This window comes from Amphiprion ocellaris, chromosome 10 (genome assembly GCF_022539595.1).
Source record: "Amphiprion ocellaris isolate individual 3 ecotype Okinawa chromosome 10, ASM2253959v1, whole genome shotgun sequence".
Classification (NCBI taxonomy): Eukaryota; Metazoa; Chordata; class Actinopteri; family Pomacentridae; genus Amphiprion; species Amphiprion ocellaris.
The window spans coordinates 3,426,976-3,448,219 of record NC_072775.1 but is presented as its reverse complement, the minus strand read 5'-3'; the positions used below and the strand labels follow the sequence as shown (position 1 = coordinate 3,448,219).

General features: G+C 39.2%; 1 protein-coding gene across 1 annotated transcript; it reads right to left on the bottom strand.

Moving 5' to 3' along the window:
- Positions 1 to 140: 140 nt before the first annotated feature.
- Positions 141 to 20,742, bottom strand: LOC111568873 (kinesin-associated protein 3). Its single transcript, XM_023270729.3, has 20 exons — positions 20,562 to 20,742; positions 19,277 to 19,408; positions 18,419 to 18,576; positions 18,215 to 18,276; positions 17,820 to 17,961; positions 11,784 to 11,883; positions 11,576 to 11,700; positions 11,345 to 11,443; positions 9,795 to 9,973; positions 9,048 to 9,210; positions 7,947 to 8,047; positions 7,749 to 7,857; positions 7,502 to 7,614; positions 6,370 to 6,535; positions 6,030 to 6,155; positions 4,667 to 4,765; positions 4,440 to 4,525; positions 4,176 to 4,332; positions 2,725 to 2,809; positions 141 to 2,557 (listed from the first exon to the last, which is right to left on the bottom strand). Exons 1-20 carry the CDS (start codon positions 20,588 to 20,590, stop codon positions 2,455 to 2,457), a joined length of 2,334 nt encoding a protein of 777 aa, XP_023126497.1. The 5' UTR covers positions 20,591 to 20,742; the 3' UTR covers positions 141 to 2,454.
- Positions 20,743 to 21,244: the final 502 nt, after the last annotated feature.

Below are 21,244 nucleotides of genomic sequence, written 5' to 3'. Positions count from 1 at the left end.
CCAAAAAAACAAAGTTAACTAAAGAAAATAAAAGTCCCCAAAAGGCCTAAAAGAAAAAGAATGCGAATAAATTCACATTATTGGAGCCCATAATGTCCAGTCAACACATTAAACCATTAAGAGTCGCAGATCACATCAAATGTTGCTTCTTTTTTTAATGAAGAACCTGAGGATGAAAGAAAGTGACAGATGGAGAGCATCTATACTCCAGTAATTACTTTTGTTTACAGTGTCGTTACAAAGCAATAAAATCAGTCATTTAAAAAAAGCAAACAGTAATATACATTAAAAAACAATAATTTATGATAAAAAAAACAAAATCTAGCATGCCATGAATTTTAACTATATGTACAAATATGCCTGAAAGTAATACAGTACGTCATTAAACTGCCAGTGTCCTGCAAACAGACCATCAATTCATTCAGTGGCACGATATATTTTATCATTTATTTAACATTTTTAATTCAGGTTCATACATTCAGACGTGAAGCTGCTCTGTTGTCCAGCAGAAAGTGCCATTCCTAAAAAGGAACATGAGCGGCTCCAAAACAGGACTGATATTTACATCGGTGAGCATCTAGTGCACTTTATTGAACATGTTAGTGTACTAAAGTTGTGGTAATAAACCTGACACTTGTACAGGACACTGGCAAGACTGTAGATATCCATCAACATGAAAACACAACAGTAATGTTGACTTTAAAGTAGAGTAAGCCATAATAATGCAATAAACTTTTGTCAAACTCAACAGTGAACTCCGTCTAGTTTTCACCCCATTGTCTTTCGATTTGCGTGTCTTTCAAATCCAGATTTGTTTTCACTGAAGTGACGGGTGCTTTCGTTTAGAGTTCACATATTAACATTCCTAATAATAGCTTACTCCGCCTTTACGACAACAGCAAAAACCTTCATTCTCCAAGGCCCCAGTCTCCTGATTTCACTGCTGTTAAGACATGAGAAATGATGTGATGCCTGATGATGACGTCAGAGGTTGCTGTGCAGAGTAATCTCAGCGCACACAGAAACAGAAACCTTACAGCATTAACACTTTGAAGATCATTTTCATCTCTCTCTGTCTCCAGCCACGGTGTTTCCGTAGAGGTGCAGAGCTTTACGTGGCTGTGGAAAATGAGCAAAAATGTGCCAGGAGGAGCTAAAACACCCACAAACTCCTTAGAGATTTCTAGTATGAGTGAATGGAACTCAACATGTAGAGCTTTCTTCTTACTTCAACAGCCACAAGGCAACTGGAGTGGAGCCACTGTAGATTATGGATGCTTTTATAAATTTGCCAGAAGAGAAAATCACATCCTAATTAGGATGTGATTTTCCGGACATGCTAATTAGATGTCCGGGGGGCATCTAATTAGGATGCCCCCCGGACGCCTCCCCGGTGAGGTGTTTAGGGCACGTCCCACTGGGAGGAGGCCCCGGGGAAGACCCAGGACACGCTGGAGAGACTATGTCTCCCAGCTGGCCTGGGAACGCCTTGGGGTCCCCCGGGAGGAGCTAGATGATGTGGCCGGGGAGAGGGAGGTCTGGGCTTCCCTCCTAAAGCTGCTGCCCCCGCGACCCGACCCGGACCAGCGGTAGAAGATGGATGGATGGATGGAGAAAATCACATCTTCTCTTCCTATAAAATGAGCTTAAAGCCGGTTCAGTCAGGAAGGTTGGTTTCCTACAGCTGAAGAAAAAGCAGAGCCCTGTCCAGTAGAGTCGGATCATTTCTGCCCTACTTGTGACTCAAAGGCAAACATCGTTTTATTATACAGTTGTTAAATGAAGAGACTGAACCTCTGCTTCCGTTTGTATAACACTAAACCATTTTTCCACTGGGTTTTTAAACTCTGACTTTGAACCTTACCAGCAGATTTTCCGACATATATGGAGGAAACTGGAGGACAATGACAAATGCTGCAAAAAGAAGAATTAATTATGATCTTTACTCAGTTTGTGGACTAACCTACCAGTGTGAAAGCACCTTAAACTGTAACAACAGGCCATTTTACAGTGGCACAGACCAGAACAGATGTATGTACATTGTCGTCTATGTTAATAAAACGACACCAACAACCCTCCAACAATGGAGTTGAATGCGTTTTTCAGTGGATTCGAAGTGGTACATAGGAAAAAAAACTGGCAAAACCAACATAAGATCATCAGAAATGTCAAGTGTGTTCACATTCTTTAAAGTATTTGCAGACTAGAAGAAGACTGGGGCAAGGAAGACTTAGCCTATCTGTGTGAGACAATAGTGAATGAATGACAGGCCTAAATAAAAAGTGACTGCATGAAACTGCAGTTTATCGAAGTTTAAAATCTGCAGTGTTTGTGTCGACTTCTGTCTGAGTAACTACAACAATTCAGTTGTGATAAGGGGAGTGGAGCGGTGAAATGACTTGCACATGCATGAAGGTATAGAGGAACAGTTCTAAGAAGACAGGATGTGTGTGTCTATGAGTACTGATAGAAGGGCTGTTCATCGGGTCTGAAGCCGTAGGCGGTGGCCGGTCGTCCAGGAGATGAGCTGGTCTGGTCGAAGACGTCGCCCGGATCTCTGGAAAAAAAAAAAGCCAGAAAAAACATGTGAGTTTTATCATGTTGGAACTAAAACTGAGCCTCAGATAAGTAGAATATCGTGGTAAAAGACCTGGAGGCCTTTGCAGATAATCTATTAGTGAGACCATGTAATTTTCAGATTGGTTAGTGTTTGGAAACACTCACCCCGCATGGTGCAAGTCTCCATTCTGAGGCTGCAGATCACCGAAGAAATCTGGGCTGACTGATCCGTCTGCTGGAGTTATTCCATCTGAAAGTACAAATACATGAGAATAAATACTCAACAAAACAAAAGAAAAACAAAAAAGAGGTCTTCCGTGTTGCAGATTGTGGTAAAACAATCAGTCTTTTCAAAATGTTACTAGAAGAAAGTTTCTATCATAACTTTTAACTCTTTAGTTAAGCAAACTCATTAGAGAAAAGTTCATTAACACTGACACAAAAAGTTGGTGTACTAATGAATTAATAAATAAAAACATGTATATTTCCCTTATAGACAACTTGGTTGTAGTTTCTCATTTCTGATTACAAACAGGAGGTCCTCGGTTTACGATGTCAGACATACAGTGTTTCATCGTTACGTGGAACCAGTTGACGAGCGGATGAATATGTCATCATGCAGCACTATCAGACAGCTTTGTTTCCATTCTCTGGTTATACTCCACCTTGGATTGTGCTACATTCACTAACTTTTTGTCCATCATTATGGCTCCCAGCATAAGTCAGACTCTTCTGATGCTTGGAAGAAAAGGAAAGCCGTCTCCATGGAAGTGAAATTAGACAGAATAAAATGCTGGGAACAGGAAGAAACAACGACCAACATGGGTCACGTTGTAAAAACAGGTCAACATATTGTAGTGACCCTCTGTGATGAATGAGTGAGACTTTATCTGGTTCTCTGCTGGTTTATTGAACCTTCACTCAGGCTAATGTGGACCGTAGCCAACGCCAGAATAACTAGAAAAACCCCATAACTTAGCTCCAGAATTAGCTGCCGTTCCCAGCTCTCTCTACTGCTGACTCTCAGCCAATCAGAGGTGAGCTAACTAAACATGGCACGTTCACTGACATTAGGGAAATCTGGAACTGAACAATAAACATTGAAACCTCAACATCAACAACAATATCAGTCCATTACAATATTCTGTTATCTCCTCGTAAAATGATTCATACATGCATGAAAGTCATTGATATTCATGACTTTTCCAAAGACCTAATCATATCGTGATGCACGAAACGGCTTGGTTTACATTTTCGTCAGAGGTCCAACTTAGGGCCAAAATCAACTTGCGTAGATCAGTAAGAACGGAACTCTAATGTAAGTGGAGGACTCCCTGTATGTAAATCATTTTACTGGTGAAAGCCAACACTGCAGCCTGGTTACTTCAGTTCATGCAAAGTCTGACCGGTAGTCAGTTTGGAGGAGATGCAGATTCAGCTACATGTGAATTTTTAAATGAATTATGCTGGAAAATGTGTAAATTTGCTAAAGCAGCATCATAATCTGTAGGTACTGTGACTAAAAATCCTTACGTCATTCAGAGTACGAGAAAAATGACTCGTCACTTTTTGCCAGTGTGTTATTCTTCATGCATGTTCCAGGGTTCTGCGTGTACCTGCACTGTAGAACAGATCGGTCCTGTCGTTGTCGTTGTCATAGAGATACGGTTCAGAGTCATCAGCTTGGCGACTCTCGACCATCTCCAGCCACTGGTTGTTATGGAAACGGAACTTCTCTGATTGGATCTTCCTCCCCCACTCCTCATCGTACTCCTGGAAGATCAATAAAACCAATTAGTAAACAACCTACAGATAAAAACAGGAAGCTGTGTTACTATTCCACATCTTAAAACAACAACAGCTACATGTGTTCAGCTTACAGCAATAATATCGAGGGTGTTGTCGCACACTTTTCTGATCTCAGCATTCTTGTCATGCATCAGGTCTATCAGGTAGGCTGGAGCCTCTACAGGGAAGGTTAAAGAAAACCACAGAAACCCTCACACAGCGATGTGAGAAACCTGCCTGGCTTCAACTTAAACATCTGCTAAAAGATGGATAAATTGTTTATTTCTAGCTCAGACAGAGGGGACTGTGGAAAGGATACGCGTGTCTTTGATGATGACGTCTCGTGTCGCCTGATGAAACACCATCTGGTAGAAGACGTAGACGATCTGACACACAAACTCATCGTCCTCCTGCTGGGCTGCATTCAAGAACAGAAACACATAGAACAGGTTAGAGTTGGAAGGAGAATTCAGAGTGTCACATTAAAATACTGTTAGGGATGGGTACTGTTGAGATGAACTGCTACTATTACTGCTACTCCTCATCAATCCAGTACTCTTACTGTATCTGATCTTGCTACCTTTGAGACAAAAAATGACACTAACTTATAACAGAATTACCATTGCTTTGTTTTCAATCTTTGTAAAAAATTCCTCTCTTTCATTCTTCACGCTGAAGTCAAAGATTGGATGCTGGGCTTTTTCTTTGACAGTGACAGTGTTAGGTTTTCTTTGACACTTTTACTGTGTGGTATTTATGGTTTGACTGAAGAAAACAGAGCACTGCTATCACTGCTAACATCAACATTTAGGAAGCGAAACTGCAAAAATAAACAGAGTTCAATAAATCTGCCCTGATCTGAGCACTCCAAAACCACTCATGAACAAAATCAGAGTTAAAAAAAACTTCTGGGGAATTCTTCCCCACTGCCACCACCCTAATAAACAGCTGAGCCATTCCTCCACACCTGTACGATAGACAGTATTCCAATGGATATGTACTATGAACAGCATTCTCTGCTTTTTGCACTGTATCATTTTGCACTACCATGTTTATATATTCCTTTCTAGCTTGTAAATATCTGTATATATTGTGTTGTATTTATTTTTACTACTACTATTTTTTCCCTGTTCTTTCTACAGTTTTTCTTTATTTATTTTTATTATTCTTTCCTTATTCCTAGGGTGACATCAACAGCTGAAACCAAATACCTTGTATGTTGTATACATACTTGGCCATTAAAGCTGATTCTGATTAAATTTAATCTAGGCTGTTAGCATAAATAATATAAATGGGGCAACGAGAGATGAACTACAACCTTCGCTGTCAAAAACAAACTTTACAGATTTGTTGCATTTGTGACAATGAGCATTACCAACATCACCTCTAGTCAAGTGAAACTACAGTTTTGAACATTTACAAAGCCAAAATGCATATGTGAAAGATGGAGAGGTTAAATGTGCAAGATAACATTTATACATTTATGTAGAAATAATTCTTAATTCCTCCAATAACGACAGCAGAACCAATAATGTCGGAGCTCATTGATCCTCCAGTATTTAATAATGTAATACCAGGTTTCACTACCCATCCCTAAACACTCTAAATCTTAAATAAAACCACAGGTAGGTGTGTGTGTGTGTGTGTGTGTGTGTGTGTGTGTGTGTGTGTGCGTGCGCTACCATTCAGCAGCTCAATAAGGGCTGGGATAATTCCAGATTTAGCCAACATGGCAGCACAGGCATCATCCATGGAGACTGTTCCGATCATAATCACCACCTCCAGGATGAGGTCATCTTCTGCTGAGCCTGAAACACACAAAGATCTTAATAATCTCACAATTCCACTGAGAACTGATGCCCGAGTGAACAGAAAGCAGCTGAGCTCACTTTGAAGGCGACTGACAAGATGTTTAAGACAAACTAATCTACCTGAACGAATGTGGGAGGATGTTACAGTCTGAGATAAGGTAATAAATTATGGCTGTGAATCGGGACGACGGTCTCTAAATCTGATCGGTACCTGGTTTGAGTCTGTCTTTGAGGTAAGGCACCAGGTTGTACTCCTTCAGCACCAGCTCCCAGTCCAGGTCAGCGATTGTGAGATTGGCCAGAGTCCCCAGACACTCCAGAACCCACTCCTCCTCTTCCTCTGCACGGATCTCTGCTGCCAGGTCTCCAACGTAGTCCTGACAGAGGAGTGAGTTCACATCATGAGGAACCAAAACCGTCCAGTAAATTATCATGTGTGAATAATGACAACAGTATATTACAAAACAGTTTAGTGACCTTTTTTAGACTATATTTACATATTTTAGTCTATTTAATGTAGCTTATTACTTCCTTTTTATCATTTCTCATTCTGTTTTTATATTTTTTTACCTCTATTTCTACCTCTATCCATTTCTATTTTAACAATAGATATTTCATTTGATTTGTTTCTATTTTAATTCTTAAGAATAAAGAGAAAATATATTTCAATAATAGATATTTTATTAGATTTATTTCTATTTTATTAAAAAATAAAGAGAAAATATGTTTTAATGATATTTTATTTTATCTATTTCAATTTTAATTTAAAAAATTAAAGAGAAAATATATTTCAATAATAGACATTTTATTTTATTTATTTCTATTTAAATAAAAAAGAGAAAATATAATTTAATAATAGATATTTTATTAATTTATTTCTATTTTAATTTTAAAAATCAAGAGAAAATATATTTTAATAATAGATATTTTTATTTTATTTATTTCCATTTTAATAAAAGAATAAAGAGCAAACATATTTTAATAATAGATATTTTATTTTATTTATTCTTATTTTAATAAAAAAAAATAAAGAAAATATATTTCAAAAACAGATTTTTTTTATTTGATTTGATTTAATTATTTATCCAGCACTTTTATCTTGCTTTATTTCATTTAATCTCTCTGGTGTTTCCTCAGTTCTTCAAATCTATTGTTTGAGAGTCATTAGATTGGATTCTTGTATTGAAAATGATGGTTGTTTGTGTTGTTTTATTGCATTTTATGTGTTATCTGGAAGGCAGTGTGTTGCATGAAGTTAGATAGAACAGTAATATTTGTCCAGAACTGAATCATAATATAGTTTTTGGGAGTGTTGTTTTATTTCATTCTGCATTTATACTCACTAAGAACAGCGGCTTTGTTAGTCCGTCATGTTGTGAGATGTTTCTGATCATCTTCATTAGAAGGCAGTCTTTCATCTTCAGAGCTCTCTTCATGAGCATCTTCAGTCCATTTCCTATAGATGGAAAGAAGCAAACGGGAGAGAAATATTGCTTTTTGTTTTACCATCACAGATCACAACAGACTTAACAGAGGACCACACCACCTCAAATGTTGGTGAATGGAAGATCTACTTGTTCAAAATAATACCTTCACACATGAGTTGTGCATTCCTCTTGTTTGCAGCCAAGTTGATGCAGATAGAGATGAGCTCTGCTTCGATTTCCTCCTCACCGTGCTCGTACAGCATCCGCATTAACTACACACAGACACGCACACAATTTAACCTCACACTTCAGAACTATCAGTCAGTACCAATGTCATTCAGTCCAGTCGATCTTATTTCACCTGAGGGATGCAGTCGGTGTAAACAAACATGCCCTTGAAACGGTCGTCGATGCTGATGTGATACAGGATGCGCATGGCGACCTGCCGGTTGCTCTCATCACCTGCACATCACACCCAGAGAGTCATATACTAGTACATCTCACATAATTAGAATACTGTGAACACTTCCATCCATTTAAGAAAGTGAGAATTTACTATACAGCAGACTCATTACACATTAAGTGAAATATTTCAAGCTTTTTCAATAATTACTCTACCGTTCAAAAGTCTGGGGTCACTGAAGATAACATTGAAAGAATCATAAATACAGTCTAGACATAGTTAATGTGGTAAATGACTATTGTAGCTGGAAACAGCTGATTTTTAATGGAATATCTCCATAGAGGTACAGAGGAACATTTCCAGCAACCATCACTCCTGTGTTCTAATGCTACATTGTGTTAGCTAATGGTGTTGAAAGGCTCATTGATGATTAGAAAACCCTTATGCAGTTATGTTAGCACATGGATAAAAGTGGGAGTTTTCATGGAAAACATGAAATCATCTGGGCGACCCCAAACTTTTGAAAAGTAGTGTAGGTCAACTTTAACTCATTTAGAGCAACTTTACTAAAAAAAAGAGGCATTTTAACTAATTTCAGAGCAACTTCAACTAATTTTTGAGCAACTTTAACAATATTAATGTCAGTTAATACAGAGCAACTTTAACTCACTTAGAGCAACTTTAAATCATGTACACTACCTTTACTTTTCAACAACACACTGATAAGTCCAGATTTAAGCTGTTTCTTAATTTAAGGGTTGCATCCTTTGAATGCTGCGTTTGAAGACCGAATGTGTCAAAGCAGAACAACAAGGCTGTCCCATTTCAAAGGCTCATTTAGATGCTGCAGGGAAATGTAGCCTTCCCTTCCTGGGCTACAAAGGATCTGCTTATTGGAACCTTCTGGCCCAACATTCACTTCATGGACTTCCCAAATGAAGGAGCACTGTACAGTACTGGGTTTTATCTCAGCGGAATAGCTAACTGTATTGTTAAAATCGTGTCCTGTCCAACAGAGCAGGCTGTACTGTAAGTTACTATGTTAGTGTGTATTCTTACCCAGCATTGCAGTCAGTTTAGGCAACAGCCCAACTTCCACCATCTTGCCCCTGAGTCCAGAGTCGAAGGAGAGGTTGAGGAGCAGACGCAGAGTCAAGTTTAACAAGTCTTCATGGTCGCAGGGAACCAGACGAGCCAGTCGCTCCACAGTGTCCACCTCAGCCTGCAAATCACAACAAACCGGTGATACCAAAACTCAGCAGAAAGACTATGATAGTATTGATGTAATCAGAGCACACACTATAAATAATGACAACAAGAATGACGTTGAACATTCCAATAAACAACTACACCTAAAATAATGGAATCTCAGATGTTTTTAATTTCAGTTCTGTTGTCCGCACTGAAGGAGACTGAAAAAGTGGAGCAAAACGTTTATTCTCGTTAATGGTAGTCAACAGTCTTTGAATTCTGTCTTTGTCTCGTGTCTTACAGTGAGTCAACATCAGCAGAGGGCGGATGAATGACGCCACAGGGATATTAGATTGTTTATTTTACAAGGTTTGCGCCCTATTAACCGTGGATTAGTCCAATAATAAGTTAATTATTCCTAAAGATATTCTAATTGATTTGAAGTCTATAACTAGATAAAGTTTGACCAGTCAATATCCTGATTGCTTGCTCACTTTTGGAAATTACTTGACATCCCTTAGGTGTAATGAAAGTGGGCCCTTAAATCATTATTTTAGTTCTTCCTCAGTCCCTCCTTGCTACAGTAATGTGGTCAAACTCATCTCTTTCACTCACCATGTCATTCTTGTTCTCCAGGAAGATGGACAGCTTTTTGAGGAATGAAACCACCAGAACCAGCAGCTCCTCGTCATCCCGGTCCAGAACTTTGACCAGCAGACCAACGATGTTTTTATTCCTCATCTTCAGCTCCGTCCTCGTGTCCTCAGCGAGGTTCAGCAAGAGGTAAAGAGACACTGGGAGACAGTAACAGAAAGAAGTGAAGAGGAGTGGAAAATTAGAGATAATATATGCCAGGGGTATTCAAATAAAATTCAAAGAGGTCCAGTCAGAGAAAATTTATCAAAGCAAAGGACTGGAACATCATAATGTCTAACCTGAATTAGTGTGATATATGTTGATGTAACCAAGTAGTTCGTAGTAGAGTCTGTATGTAATCAATAACTTCAAATAAATTCAGTACCGTTCAAAAACATTTTGACAACATTTATTAATAAATAACTTCCGATATAACTGTATATCTTAAAATAAAGTGTAGAACTTGAAAAAATAATGACTGAACAACCTGAACCTACTTAAAACCATTTTTAACAATACCTAAATCTCAAAAAATGTAAACAATTGAACATTTTTACATTTTTTTCCTATCTTGTATCACTCCCCGTATATCCCTGCTGCTTAATGAGAGAACTGAGCTGCCAGTATTCTGAATCTGGTCTGAATGGTGTCAGGGTGGTTCTCAAACACATTTGGAGCTCATTGGTGAGTCTGGAACCAGATTTAGTTTGGATTCTATTCATAGTTGAGAAGCTGACTTACAGCTGGATGTTCAGCCAAACATAGTCAGCATGTGCAGGCTTTCCTCTCGGTGTCGCTTTATTTATTTTTCTTTTTTGTCTGTCCCTCGCCTCTAAACTGTTGTCTGAACTCAGCTGCCATGTTTACAGGCTGCAATGCAGAGACTTGATTGGCTGAGTAGCGTCAGGTGAGATGGCTGAACTCGTACCTAATTGGTCTGTGTGTTTCCTACTTTGCTGTAAACACTGAAAAAGCTGTGCCGGTAAAATAGAAGCGACCCGTCAAATTTAAAATTCTGTTACGATTTACTGATTACAGGTCCGTATCAGACGGAGTCTGGGTTCAGATTCAGTTATATCTCGTAGCGTTACTCAACTTAGTCTTTGATGACAAGTAAAACAAATACTAATTCTCATGAATACTGATAAGCGGAACTACTGCTGGGGTGAATCGTCACTGTAATGTGGTTCTGCTTTCACACTGCTTAAGATAACGTGGTAATTATTAGAGTGGGAATAATTTAGCAAACACACGTTGTTGAGATGTTTGAAGAAAAGCATTTTATTCCTATGTTTAATGTAGCCTTAAATTCATGTCACAGCAAAGAAAAATACCAACACTGGTATTAAGGTTATGCGGGCTGCCACTAACAACTATTTTTCCATCGATTAATCTATCAGCTGGTTGACCAAGCAGCTGATTAATCTTAATGATTTGACATTACAACACAGCAACTACATGGTGATGCTGAAGGAAAGCTTTTTCTTTTTGGTACACTTCAACAACAGAAACATAAACCTCCTCTTTACCTCTGAGGAGCTGCTCCTGCTTGGCGAGAAGACCTTGGTATTTCCTCATGGCTTTGTCTTGGTCTCTTCTCAGAGAGCCGTTCTCTGGTGCCGACTCACGTACACAAAAGAGCATTAAGGAACACAACGGTACACATAAACACCCACAAAACAAGTCAGTTTAAGTATCTATCAGGAAGGCAGAAATTAACAGAAGAAGCTTTACTTCTCGTTGTCAGAAGAAAAGGATATAAGCCTTGTTTTTCTTGCGGAGCTCCTCCCGCCACACATCGTGTCTCTTCAGCTCATGTTCCACTACGCTCATACACAACGCACCGATTTTATAATGACTCACCACGCCGTGAAACTGGGAGAAACTAGAGGAGGAGACGGAAAAGGATGAAGCACAACAGTAAAGCATAATAAAGGAACGTGCACCACTGAATGAGTGTGGTTTTACCTGGAGAAGCAGAAGAAGATGTAAATAATGATGGTGGCCAGTTCTACACTCTGCTTCCAGTCCTCCCTCAGGACTCTGGCCAAAGCACCTAAAGCTGCCTCTGTACAGATGAAAAAAACATAAACATGTTGATGGTTAATAACAGCAAAAGACCACTGCAACATGTGGACAGAAATAAAATGGAATGTTCACAGTTTAAACACAAGGAATGTTACAAAAACTGAGGTTGGAAGCAGTAAAGTACAAATAAAAAACAACAAAAAATCCTGAACAGAACACACAATCGTTGAATTGACATGAGCAAAATAATGGGAAAATATAGTACTTGTTAGTTGATGAGTAAATTAAGTATGCATGAAATTGTAGCTCGGGTTTTCTCTACTATTATAAGAAGGTGTCTGACCAAAATGAATGAAAAAACATAATTTTTAAGAGTAATTTTCTTTTATGGGAAGAATTTTTGCAATATAATATAGTCCTGCTCTGATTATAAGCGAGGGTTTTCTCATGTTTGGTGGCTAGACGGTGTTATTATGGTCTTCCACAAACACTGGAGCATGATAGGTAGTTAGCAGTCTTAATGCTACATGGCAATCAAGAGTTAATCAGTCCTAGAACAGTTTGGTTTGACCTGCATGAGTTTCAAAAGTGTTTCCTGCCATGCAGAAAATCAATGATCAGACAATGAATGACAATGTGATTATTGCTTCCCCCAGTGTCTTTATTGCAGAAATGAAGCAAGTTGAAACTAAATAAATATCATCAAACAGTAAAGAATTCAAACCGAGCTCCAAAGTAAACTCTAGAAAATGTTAACTGTCAGAGGAAACTGCCACTGTGGACAGTAGGGATGAGAAAAGCTTGAAGTCAAATGGCAACAGGTAATCTCAGGAGACACACGTTTCATCAAAGCACCCTTCTTTATTTTTCAGTTCCAAAGAAAACAAGAGAGCGCCGGTGATGCAGCAGCTTTTTATTCCTGTGTTTTCAGTTTAGTGTTATTTTCTTGATGGTTTTTTACAATCGTTGGCGATTTGTGTTTTTTTATTCTACTTTTTTTGATTATCTTGGAGGAGTGAGAAGAGGAAACGGGAGTTGAAAAGACCGTTGCTACCGTTGCTCAGTGGAGTTCTACCTGCGGAGCAACGAAGCCAGCCGGATATTTACTACGGAAGAGACGTAGAGGGAGATAAGCTGGAGTAAAAAGGAACAGGAAGGAGGGACGGATGGTTTGGAGAGAGGCTTATAGACCCACTCTTCTGTCTGATATCATGGGAATGTTCTCTCTATGGGTAATAAGATGGAGGAGCTTATCCATCCATCCATTATCTATACACCGCTTAATCCTCACTAGGGTCATGGGGGGGCTGGAGTCTATCCCAGCTGACTCAGGTGAAGGCAGGGGACACCCTAGACAGGTCACCAGTCTGTCGCAGGGCCACATACAAAGACAAACAATCAATTCAATTCAATTCAATTCAATTTTATTTATATAGCGCCAATTACAGTCAAATTGTCTCGAGACGCTTTACAGAACCCATATGCCTGACCCCCAGAGCAAGCCAAAAGGCGACAGTGGCAAGGAAAACACCCTTTTAACAGGGAAAAAAAACCTCGAGCAGAACCCGGCTCTAATGTGGGGGGACCCATCTGCCTGCTGGCCGGGCGGGTTGAGAGGGACAGAAGAAGTAGAGAGGTAGAGATAGAGGGGTAGAGGTAGAGATAGAGGGATACAGATAGAGGGGTAGAGATAGAGAGGTGGGGGGTGGGACACAAGGACCATAAAACACAGCCACACATCTGAAGCATCCAGCTCTGGGACCAGGGACACTCGGAGAAAGGACACAGAAAGAAACAGAGTGAATGTAATGCAATAATGGTATATATAGTAAATACATAGGTAGTTAGAGAAGGGCTCAGTGCATCCAGAGAGGTTCCCCAGCAGCCTAGGCCTATAGCAGCATAACTAGGGGCAAACTAAAGGGACGTCAAGAGGGGAAGTCAGTTGTGCAAATGAAAACACCAGCTCACCCCGTCAGGGTCACCCAGTCAGCCCTAACTATAAGCTTTGTCGAAAAGGAAGGTTTTAAGCCTGGTCTTAAAAGTAGAGAGGGTGTCCGCCTCCCGAACCCAAACTGGGAGCTGGTTCCACAGGAGAGGTGCCTGATAACTGAAGGCTCTGCCTCCCATTCTACTTTTAGAGATTCTAGGAACAACAAGTAAGCCTGCAGTCTGAGAGCGAAGAGTTCTGCTAGGGTAATATGGTACTATCAGATCTTTAAGATATGATGGAGATTGGTTGTTAAGAGCTTTATATGTCAGAAGAAGGATTTTGAATTCTATTCTAGATTTAACAGGGAGCCAATGAAGAGAAACCAATATAGGAGAAATATGATCTCTCTTGCTAACTCCCGTCAGTACTCTGGCTGCAGCGTTTTGGATCAGCTGTAGATGTTTCAGAGAGCTATTGGGACAACCTGATAATAAGGAATTACAGTAGTCAAGCCTAGAAGTAACAAATGCATGGACTAGTTTTTCTGCATCACTCTGAGACAGGATGTTCCTGATTTTCACAATATTTCTCAGGTGGAAAAAGGAAGTCCTACAGATTTGTTTTATGTGCGAGTTAAAGGACATGTCCTGGTCAAAGATAACACCGAGGTTCCTCACAGTAGTACTGGAGGCCAATGTAATGCCATCCAGAGTAACTATATGCTTTGAAAGCAATTCTCTAAGATGTTTGGGGCCAAATACAATGACTTCAGTCTTGTCTGAATTTAGCAGTAAGAAATTATAGGTCATCCAGGTCTTTATGTCCTTAAGACAATCTTGCAGTCTAGCTAGCTGATTAGTTTCATTTGGCTTCATAGATAAATACAATTGAGTGTCATCAGCATAACAATGGAAATTAATACAGTGCTTCCGAATAATGTTGCCTAAGGGAAGCATGTATAATGTGAACAGTATTGGTCCTAAGACAGAACCCTGAGGAACTCCATGATTAACCCTAGTATGCTCAGAAGAGTCATTGTTGACATGCACAAACTGGAACCTGTCTGATAAGTAGGATTTAAACCAGTCCAGTGCTGTCCCTTTAATGCCAATAGAATGTTCTAGTCGCTGTAATAAAAGTTTGTGGTCGATTGTATCGAATGCTGCACTAAGGTCCAATAAAATAAGTATAGAGACCAGTCCATTATCTGACGCTATGAGAAGGTCATTAGTAACTTTCACCAGAGCTGTTTCTGTGCTATGATGCACTCTGAAGCCTGACTGAAACTCTTCAAACAGGCTATTCCTTTGTAAATGTTCATATAATTGATTTGCAACTGTTCTTTCCAGAATTTTAGAGAGAAATGGGAGGTTGGAAATTGGTCTATAGTTGGCTAAAACATCTGGATCTAGAGTGGGCTTTTTAAGTAAAGGTTTGATTACAGCAACCTTAAAAGCCTGTGGTACATAACCTGTTACTAGAGAGAGATTAATCAGATCTAACATTGAGGAATTAATTAAAGGTAAAGCCTCCTTGAACAGTCTAGTTGGGATAGGATCTAAAAGACATGTTGATGGTTTGGATGTAGAAACTATTGAAATGAGTTCAGAGAGATGTATGGGGGTGAAAAATTCTAAATATCCATCTGGTCTTAGAGCCAATTCTAAAGTATCTGTACTCGATGATACATCTGTGACATTTGCAGGAAGGGCCAGATTAATTTTTTCTCTAATCGTAATAATTTTATTTGTAAAGAAGCTCATGAAGTTGTTACTGCTCAAAGCTAAAGGAATACAAGTTTCAACAGAGCTCTGACTCTTTGTCAGCCTGGCTACAGTGCTGAAGAGAAACCTGGGGTTGTTCTTGTTTTCCTCTATTAAAGATGAATAATATGTTGTCCTGGCATTACGAAGAGCTTTTTTATAAATTACTAGACTTTTTTTCCAAGCTACATAAACTTCCTCTAAATTAGTGGAGTACCACTTCCTTTCCAGCTTTCGGGACGCCTGCTTTAAAGTCTGCAGCTGGGAATTATACCAAGGAGCAGGTCCTCTCTGAGATAGAACTTTCTTTTTTACAGGTGCAACACTATCAAGTGTTGTACGCAGTGAGGCTGCAGCATTATTAACAATATAATCCACTTCTGTGGGGGTAAAATTATAATATTTCCCTTCCATTATATCAGTAAGTGGTGCTGGACTAAATAGAGAGGGTATTATTTCCTTAAATTTAGTCACCGAATTGTGAGACAGACATCTACTGTAATGATATTTATTCTTAACTCCTATACAATCTATTGTTGTAAATTGAAATGTTATCATAAAATGGTCAGAAAGAAGAGGGTTCCGGGGAAATACTGTTAACTGTTTGATTTCTATGCCATAAGTCAGAACGAGGTCAAGGGTATGATTAAAACTATGAGTTGGTTTATTTACATGTTGAGAAAACCCAATTGAGTCTAATATTGAATTAAAAGCAGTTGTAAGGCTGTCACTGTCCACATCAACATGAATGTTGAAGTCACCCACAATAATGACTTTATCTGAGCTGAGCACTAAACCAGATAAAAAGTCTGAGAATTGAGATAAAAACTCAGAGTAAGGAGCAGGAGGACGATATACAACAACAAATAAAACTGGTTTCTGAGCTTTTAAATCTGGATGAGAGAGACTGAGAGTAAGATTTTCAAATGAACTGTAACTAGGTTTAGGTCTCTGGTTCATTTTTAAGCTAGAGAGGTAAATTGCTGCCACTCCTCCTCCTCGGCCTGTGATTCGAGGAACATGACAGTTAGTATGACTAGTAGGAGTTGATTCATTTAGACTAACATATTCTTCCTGCTGCAACCAGGTTTCAGTCAAACAGAACAAATCAATCTGGTTATCAGTTATCAAATCATTTACTAACAGAGATTTAGACGAGAGAGATCTAATATTTAACAGACCACATTTAATTGTCCTGTTTCTTCGCTCAGTTGAAATAGTGGTATTAATTTTAATTAGATTTTTATGGTTACTATGTCTTTTGTTTAGTTTTGATTTGCTTAATTTATTGAATTTTGGTGGTCGGGGGACAGACAGTCTCAATAAAGCTAAGTGATTTACTGGAGGGTGACAGCTGAGAGGAAACTGCAGAGAGGTGTGGAAGACTACAACTCTGCATCCTGGTCTGAACTCTGGGTTGTCATGCTTTAGGAGTTCTAATAAAATCTGCCATATTTCTAGAAATGAGAGCTGCACCAGCCAACGTGGGATGGATGCCGTCTCTCCTAATCAGACCAGGTTTTCCCCAGAAAGAGCTCCAATTGTCTATAAAGCCAACGTCGTTTGCAGTACACCACGTAGACGACCAGCGGCGAAACGATGCCATACGGCTAAACATATCATCGCTTGTCAGATCAGGCAGGGGTCCAGAGAAAACTACGGAGTCCGACATGGTTTTGGCAAAGTTACACACCGATGCCACACTAATTTTGGTGACCTCCGATTGGCGTAACCGGGTGTCATTACCGCCGACATGAATAACAATCACTCTCACATTCACACCTACGGGCAATTTAGAATGATCAATTAACCTCAGCATATTTTTGGACTGTGGGAGGAAGCCGGAGTACCCGGAGAAAACCCACGCATGCACAGGGAGAACATGCAGACTCCATGCAGAAAGATCCCGGGAAAGCCGGGACGCGAACCAGGGACCTTCTCGCTGCAAGGCGAAAGTGCTAACCACTATACCACTGTGCAGCCCTGGAGGAGCTTATTTAAATTTAAAATTTGCTCATTTTTTTCCATAGTTGTTTTACATTTTTTTGCTTGTTTTTTGCTCATTTTCTTCTATATTTGAGTTTACATATAGTCATCATCATTATTATTATTGTTAATATTTTTCAGTTTTATTTAATTTTTTGCTATTTTTTTTCTATATTTGGGTTCATATATATATATTTGTTTTTGCTCATTTATTTCTATATTTGTGTCTTACAGGGTTAAGAAACCTGCATAAACCTGGTATGAGCTACTTTGATAACCAGAATAAAAGTGTACCGTTGTGCAGCAGCTCCTCCAGGTTATCAGGGTTGCGGGCGAGTTGCAGAATGAGAGCAGAGCCTCTGATCTTCTCTGGGATGCCTTCATAGAGCAGCTCAACGTACTCGTCCACTCTGGTGATACTGGCTTCTTCATTTAACTACACAGACACACATACAGTTACTGATTAATACGTGATTCCAGAAAGACCTGAAGCTTCTCAGTTTCCCAAGTTATGAGAAATAAATAAATGAAAATCAGTCATAGCAACACATTTGAGAAACTGTTTAGGATGAATTTATAAGACATTTGTATCTCAAGTACAAGTTTAACAAATGCAAAAAACTGTACAGTAATTAAGAATACAAATGCTGAATACTGTGTGAGAGTAAACTGAGGGAGGGAGTTTTTACCTCCATTCCTTCAAACGGTGTCAGTTCTCTGGGCTTTACTGTTCTTTTCTCTTTCTTTTCCACTGGTGAGAAAACACACAAATATAAAAACATGGCCCTAGTTCCTGTACCAGACAAGATGATTAAAATAAACTGAAAGCTAGCCAGTATGATGGGGAAAATCTGGACTCCACAGTAAGGGTGCAACGTAATGAGACGACTAACCTTTTCCTTCCACAGGGGAGGATTTCCTGTTCTGCAGGTAGTAGAGGAGCTGCTCCACTTGAGGCAAACGAGATGGAGGGATGAGTTTACACTCCTCCACTACTTTCTTGGCCAAAGCTCCCACATCTGTACTGGGAGAAAGACTTTTCACACGGATACTGGAGGGAGAAAGAAAAGACATGGATGACCAATTAGGACTTCACACATTTTCACTGATTCAAGACCGCTTCAAAACCTAGAAAGCTTAGACAATACCAATCTGTTTAGCTAACAAATGACATGCTGATTATGATTACCAATAGATAGTTTGGATAGATGAGACTGACACTGAGTTGATTTCACTGCTTTTCATTTAGCTTGAATAAAACTAATCCAGGAAATACAACACTGCATTTAATGGAGAGAAAGAACAGACAGAACAACATGACAAAAATCAGATATAGATAGATAGATAGATAGATAGATAGATAGATAGATAGATAGATAGATAGATAGATAGATAGATAGATAGATAGATAGATAGGAAATTTAAAGGATACAGAAGCTTAAAAAATAAAGCTAAAAAATTAGACATACAGAAAACTGTAAGTAAATAATGAAAAAGATATAGCATACACAAGGACTGAGTAGATTGAATGAAACTGTAGTGCCAAAATGAAGACTCATTACAGTGACCCTGTGCAGAACCATGGCAGTGCACATATAAAATGGTAGATTTACTGAAGATGTCTATGAATGTGAACACCCCTGCCATCATTTTGAGGTGTTCTACACACAAAACAGTTTCTGAGTCTGCTGGTGAACACATTATTCTGCCTGGTGGTGAGCTGTGTGTAGTAAATAAAGGGTAAACTTTACATCTTCTGTCCCTCCTTGCGTTCGCCCAGCATATGACCTCCACTCTCTCCCAGGATGGACGCCTCCACCTCATAGTGGACCACCAGGGCCTTCTCCGTCGGGTGGACATCCAAACTGCCCGCAGTCACTTTGCTTTGGGTGAAGAACAGACAATAAAGAACAACTGTGAACTCATTCATCTTCATTTCCTGACCTTCTGATCTCATTTGAGCTCATTTTATATAAATATTAAACCATCAATTGACTGCATTGGTCTTAACTAATCACTTGATTGCATTATAATAACATATACTTTAAACGTTGATAAAGAAATTAAGTTCTAGTAACAGTTAACCCACCTAACATCATCCATCCATCATAACAATAACTAACCTACAGGAAGACACACCCAGACGTTTGTACAATAGCTGTATAGACGGTGGTTGAAGACATGACTTGAAAAAGGCTAAATAATTAGAAAGACTAGCTCAACTCACGCTGGAAACCACCAGACAGCAAACTAATTCAATAAAGCCGTTAATGAGCCAAGTACGCAGTTTATCGGCCACCGTTCCGCTGTAGCTTGCTTGCTAGCTAGGTTAGCTGTATCCCAGATTTCCCGGCCCCCTTCATTTACCTAATAGACCCAATGCCAAACTCCGTTTAAAAACGTGCTATTTTAGTGGCCATGTGTTTACCAGCGGAAATAAGGCTGGTGGGGAAATTAGACTAATCTTCAATGATTTTGTATAGCTTTTTGGTGGATTCCGCACAGCAGACTACCATATTTAATAGCATAAACACAGCTTTAGTGCCTGTGCTGATTTCCACAGACGCTGCATCAGCTAGCTAGCAGCGCTAACGACGGGGCGGTTATGGAGAGACATGATCGTACAAAATGTGAGAGTTTTAAAAATATATACTTTATCCTTGGATTACACGTACGCCGAATAGACTGCTGGATCAGATTGGTTTACAAAAGCTGTTAAACAATCTTACAATTGATGCATAAATGTTCTGGCAAACATGCAAATATTACATCGTCAAAACTTTGACTGGAGTTTGGTGTGAGCCTTCACCATTCAACCGAACCGCATACATCAGAGCTAGCTAACAGGTAATAATTTCAATAACAAACACTCCCTAGTCCCACTCAGGTGCTTGCTACACCTGACACAGAGGTATGGATATGATATATTACTTATACTGATGTGCTAGCAACGTTAGCTAGCAGACGAAATGCCATTTATCCACTAAATAAACTGAATTCCGATAACGTTACGATCATAGCTTTGCTTCGACTCACCGTTTGAGGTAGCGCGCGTCATCCTGCATCTTCCTCAGATTTAAGGTTTCAAATACTGAATTAACTGAATAGACTAATCACATCTGTTGGACTCGCCCAAATACAGGTATATAAAGCGGCGGCTAACCGCTAGCAACGCTGACAAAACAGGAGTGAGGACTTGGAGCTGCTCCTTGGGTGTTTTCCCCGGGCTGAGACTCTCAGGCAGTTTCCTCTCCTGCTGTCTGGAAACAGACTCGGGTCAAAAAAAACAACACCACCACCGAATTAAGTTTGAAAAGATAGTTTCACATAATACTTGTCCATCTCCAAACCAAAGTCGTATATGACAGAAAGACCAATGAAGAAATAATTGCTTTACCAGGTGCCTGACAGACTAAACTCAGGAATAATTGCCCTTCACGATACTGTCGCTTTCAAGCAGTTAAGTTCTATTCCAGCATTAATTTACTTCACTGACAATTTAAAGTCAATATAATCATCATTTCGTTACCTTGGTAGTATAAAAAATACATATCAAATTACCATAAATTAACTTAATGGACTTGACTTCATTGTCCCTTGTTTTTATAATAAATCCATCATAGATTTGTTTGACAGGGGACTTAAATTAGAAATTGACACATTAGGACCTGGAAATACTTAAACAAAATGCAAGTATTCTTTTTGAAAATAAGATTTAT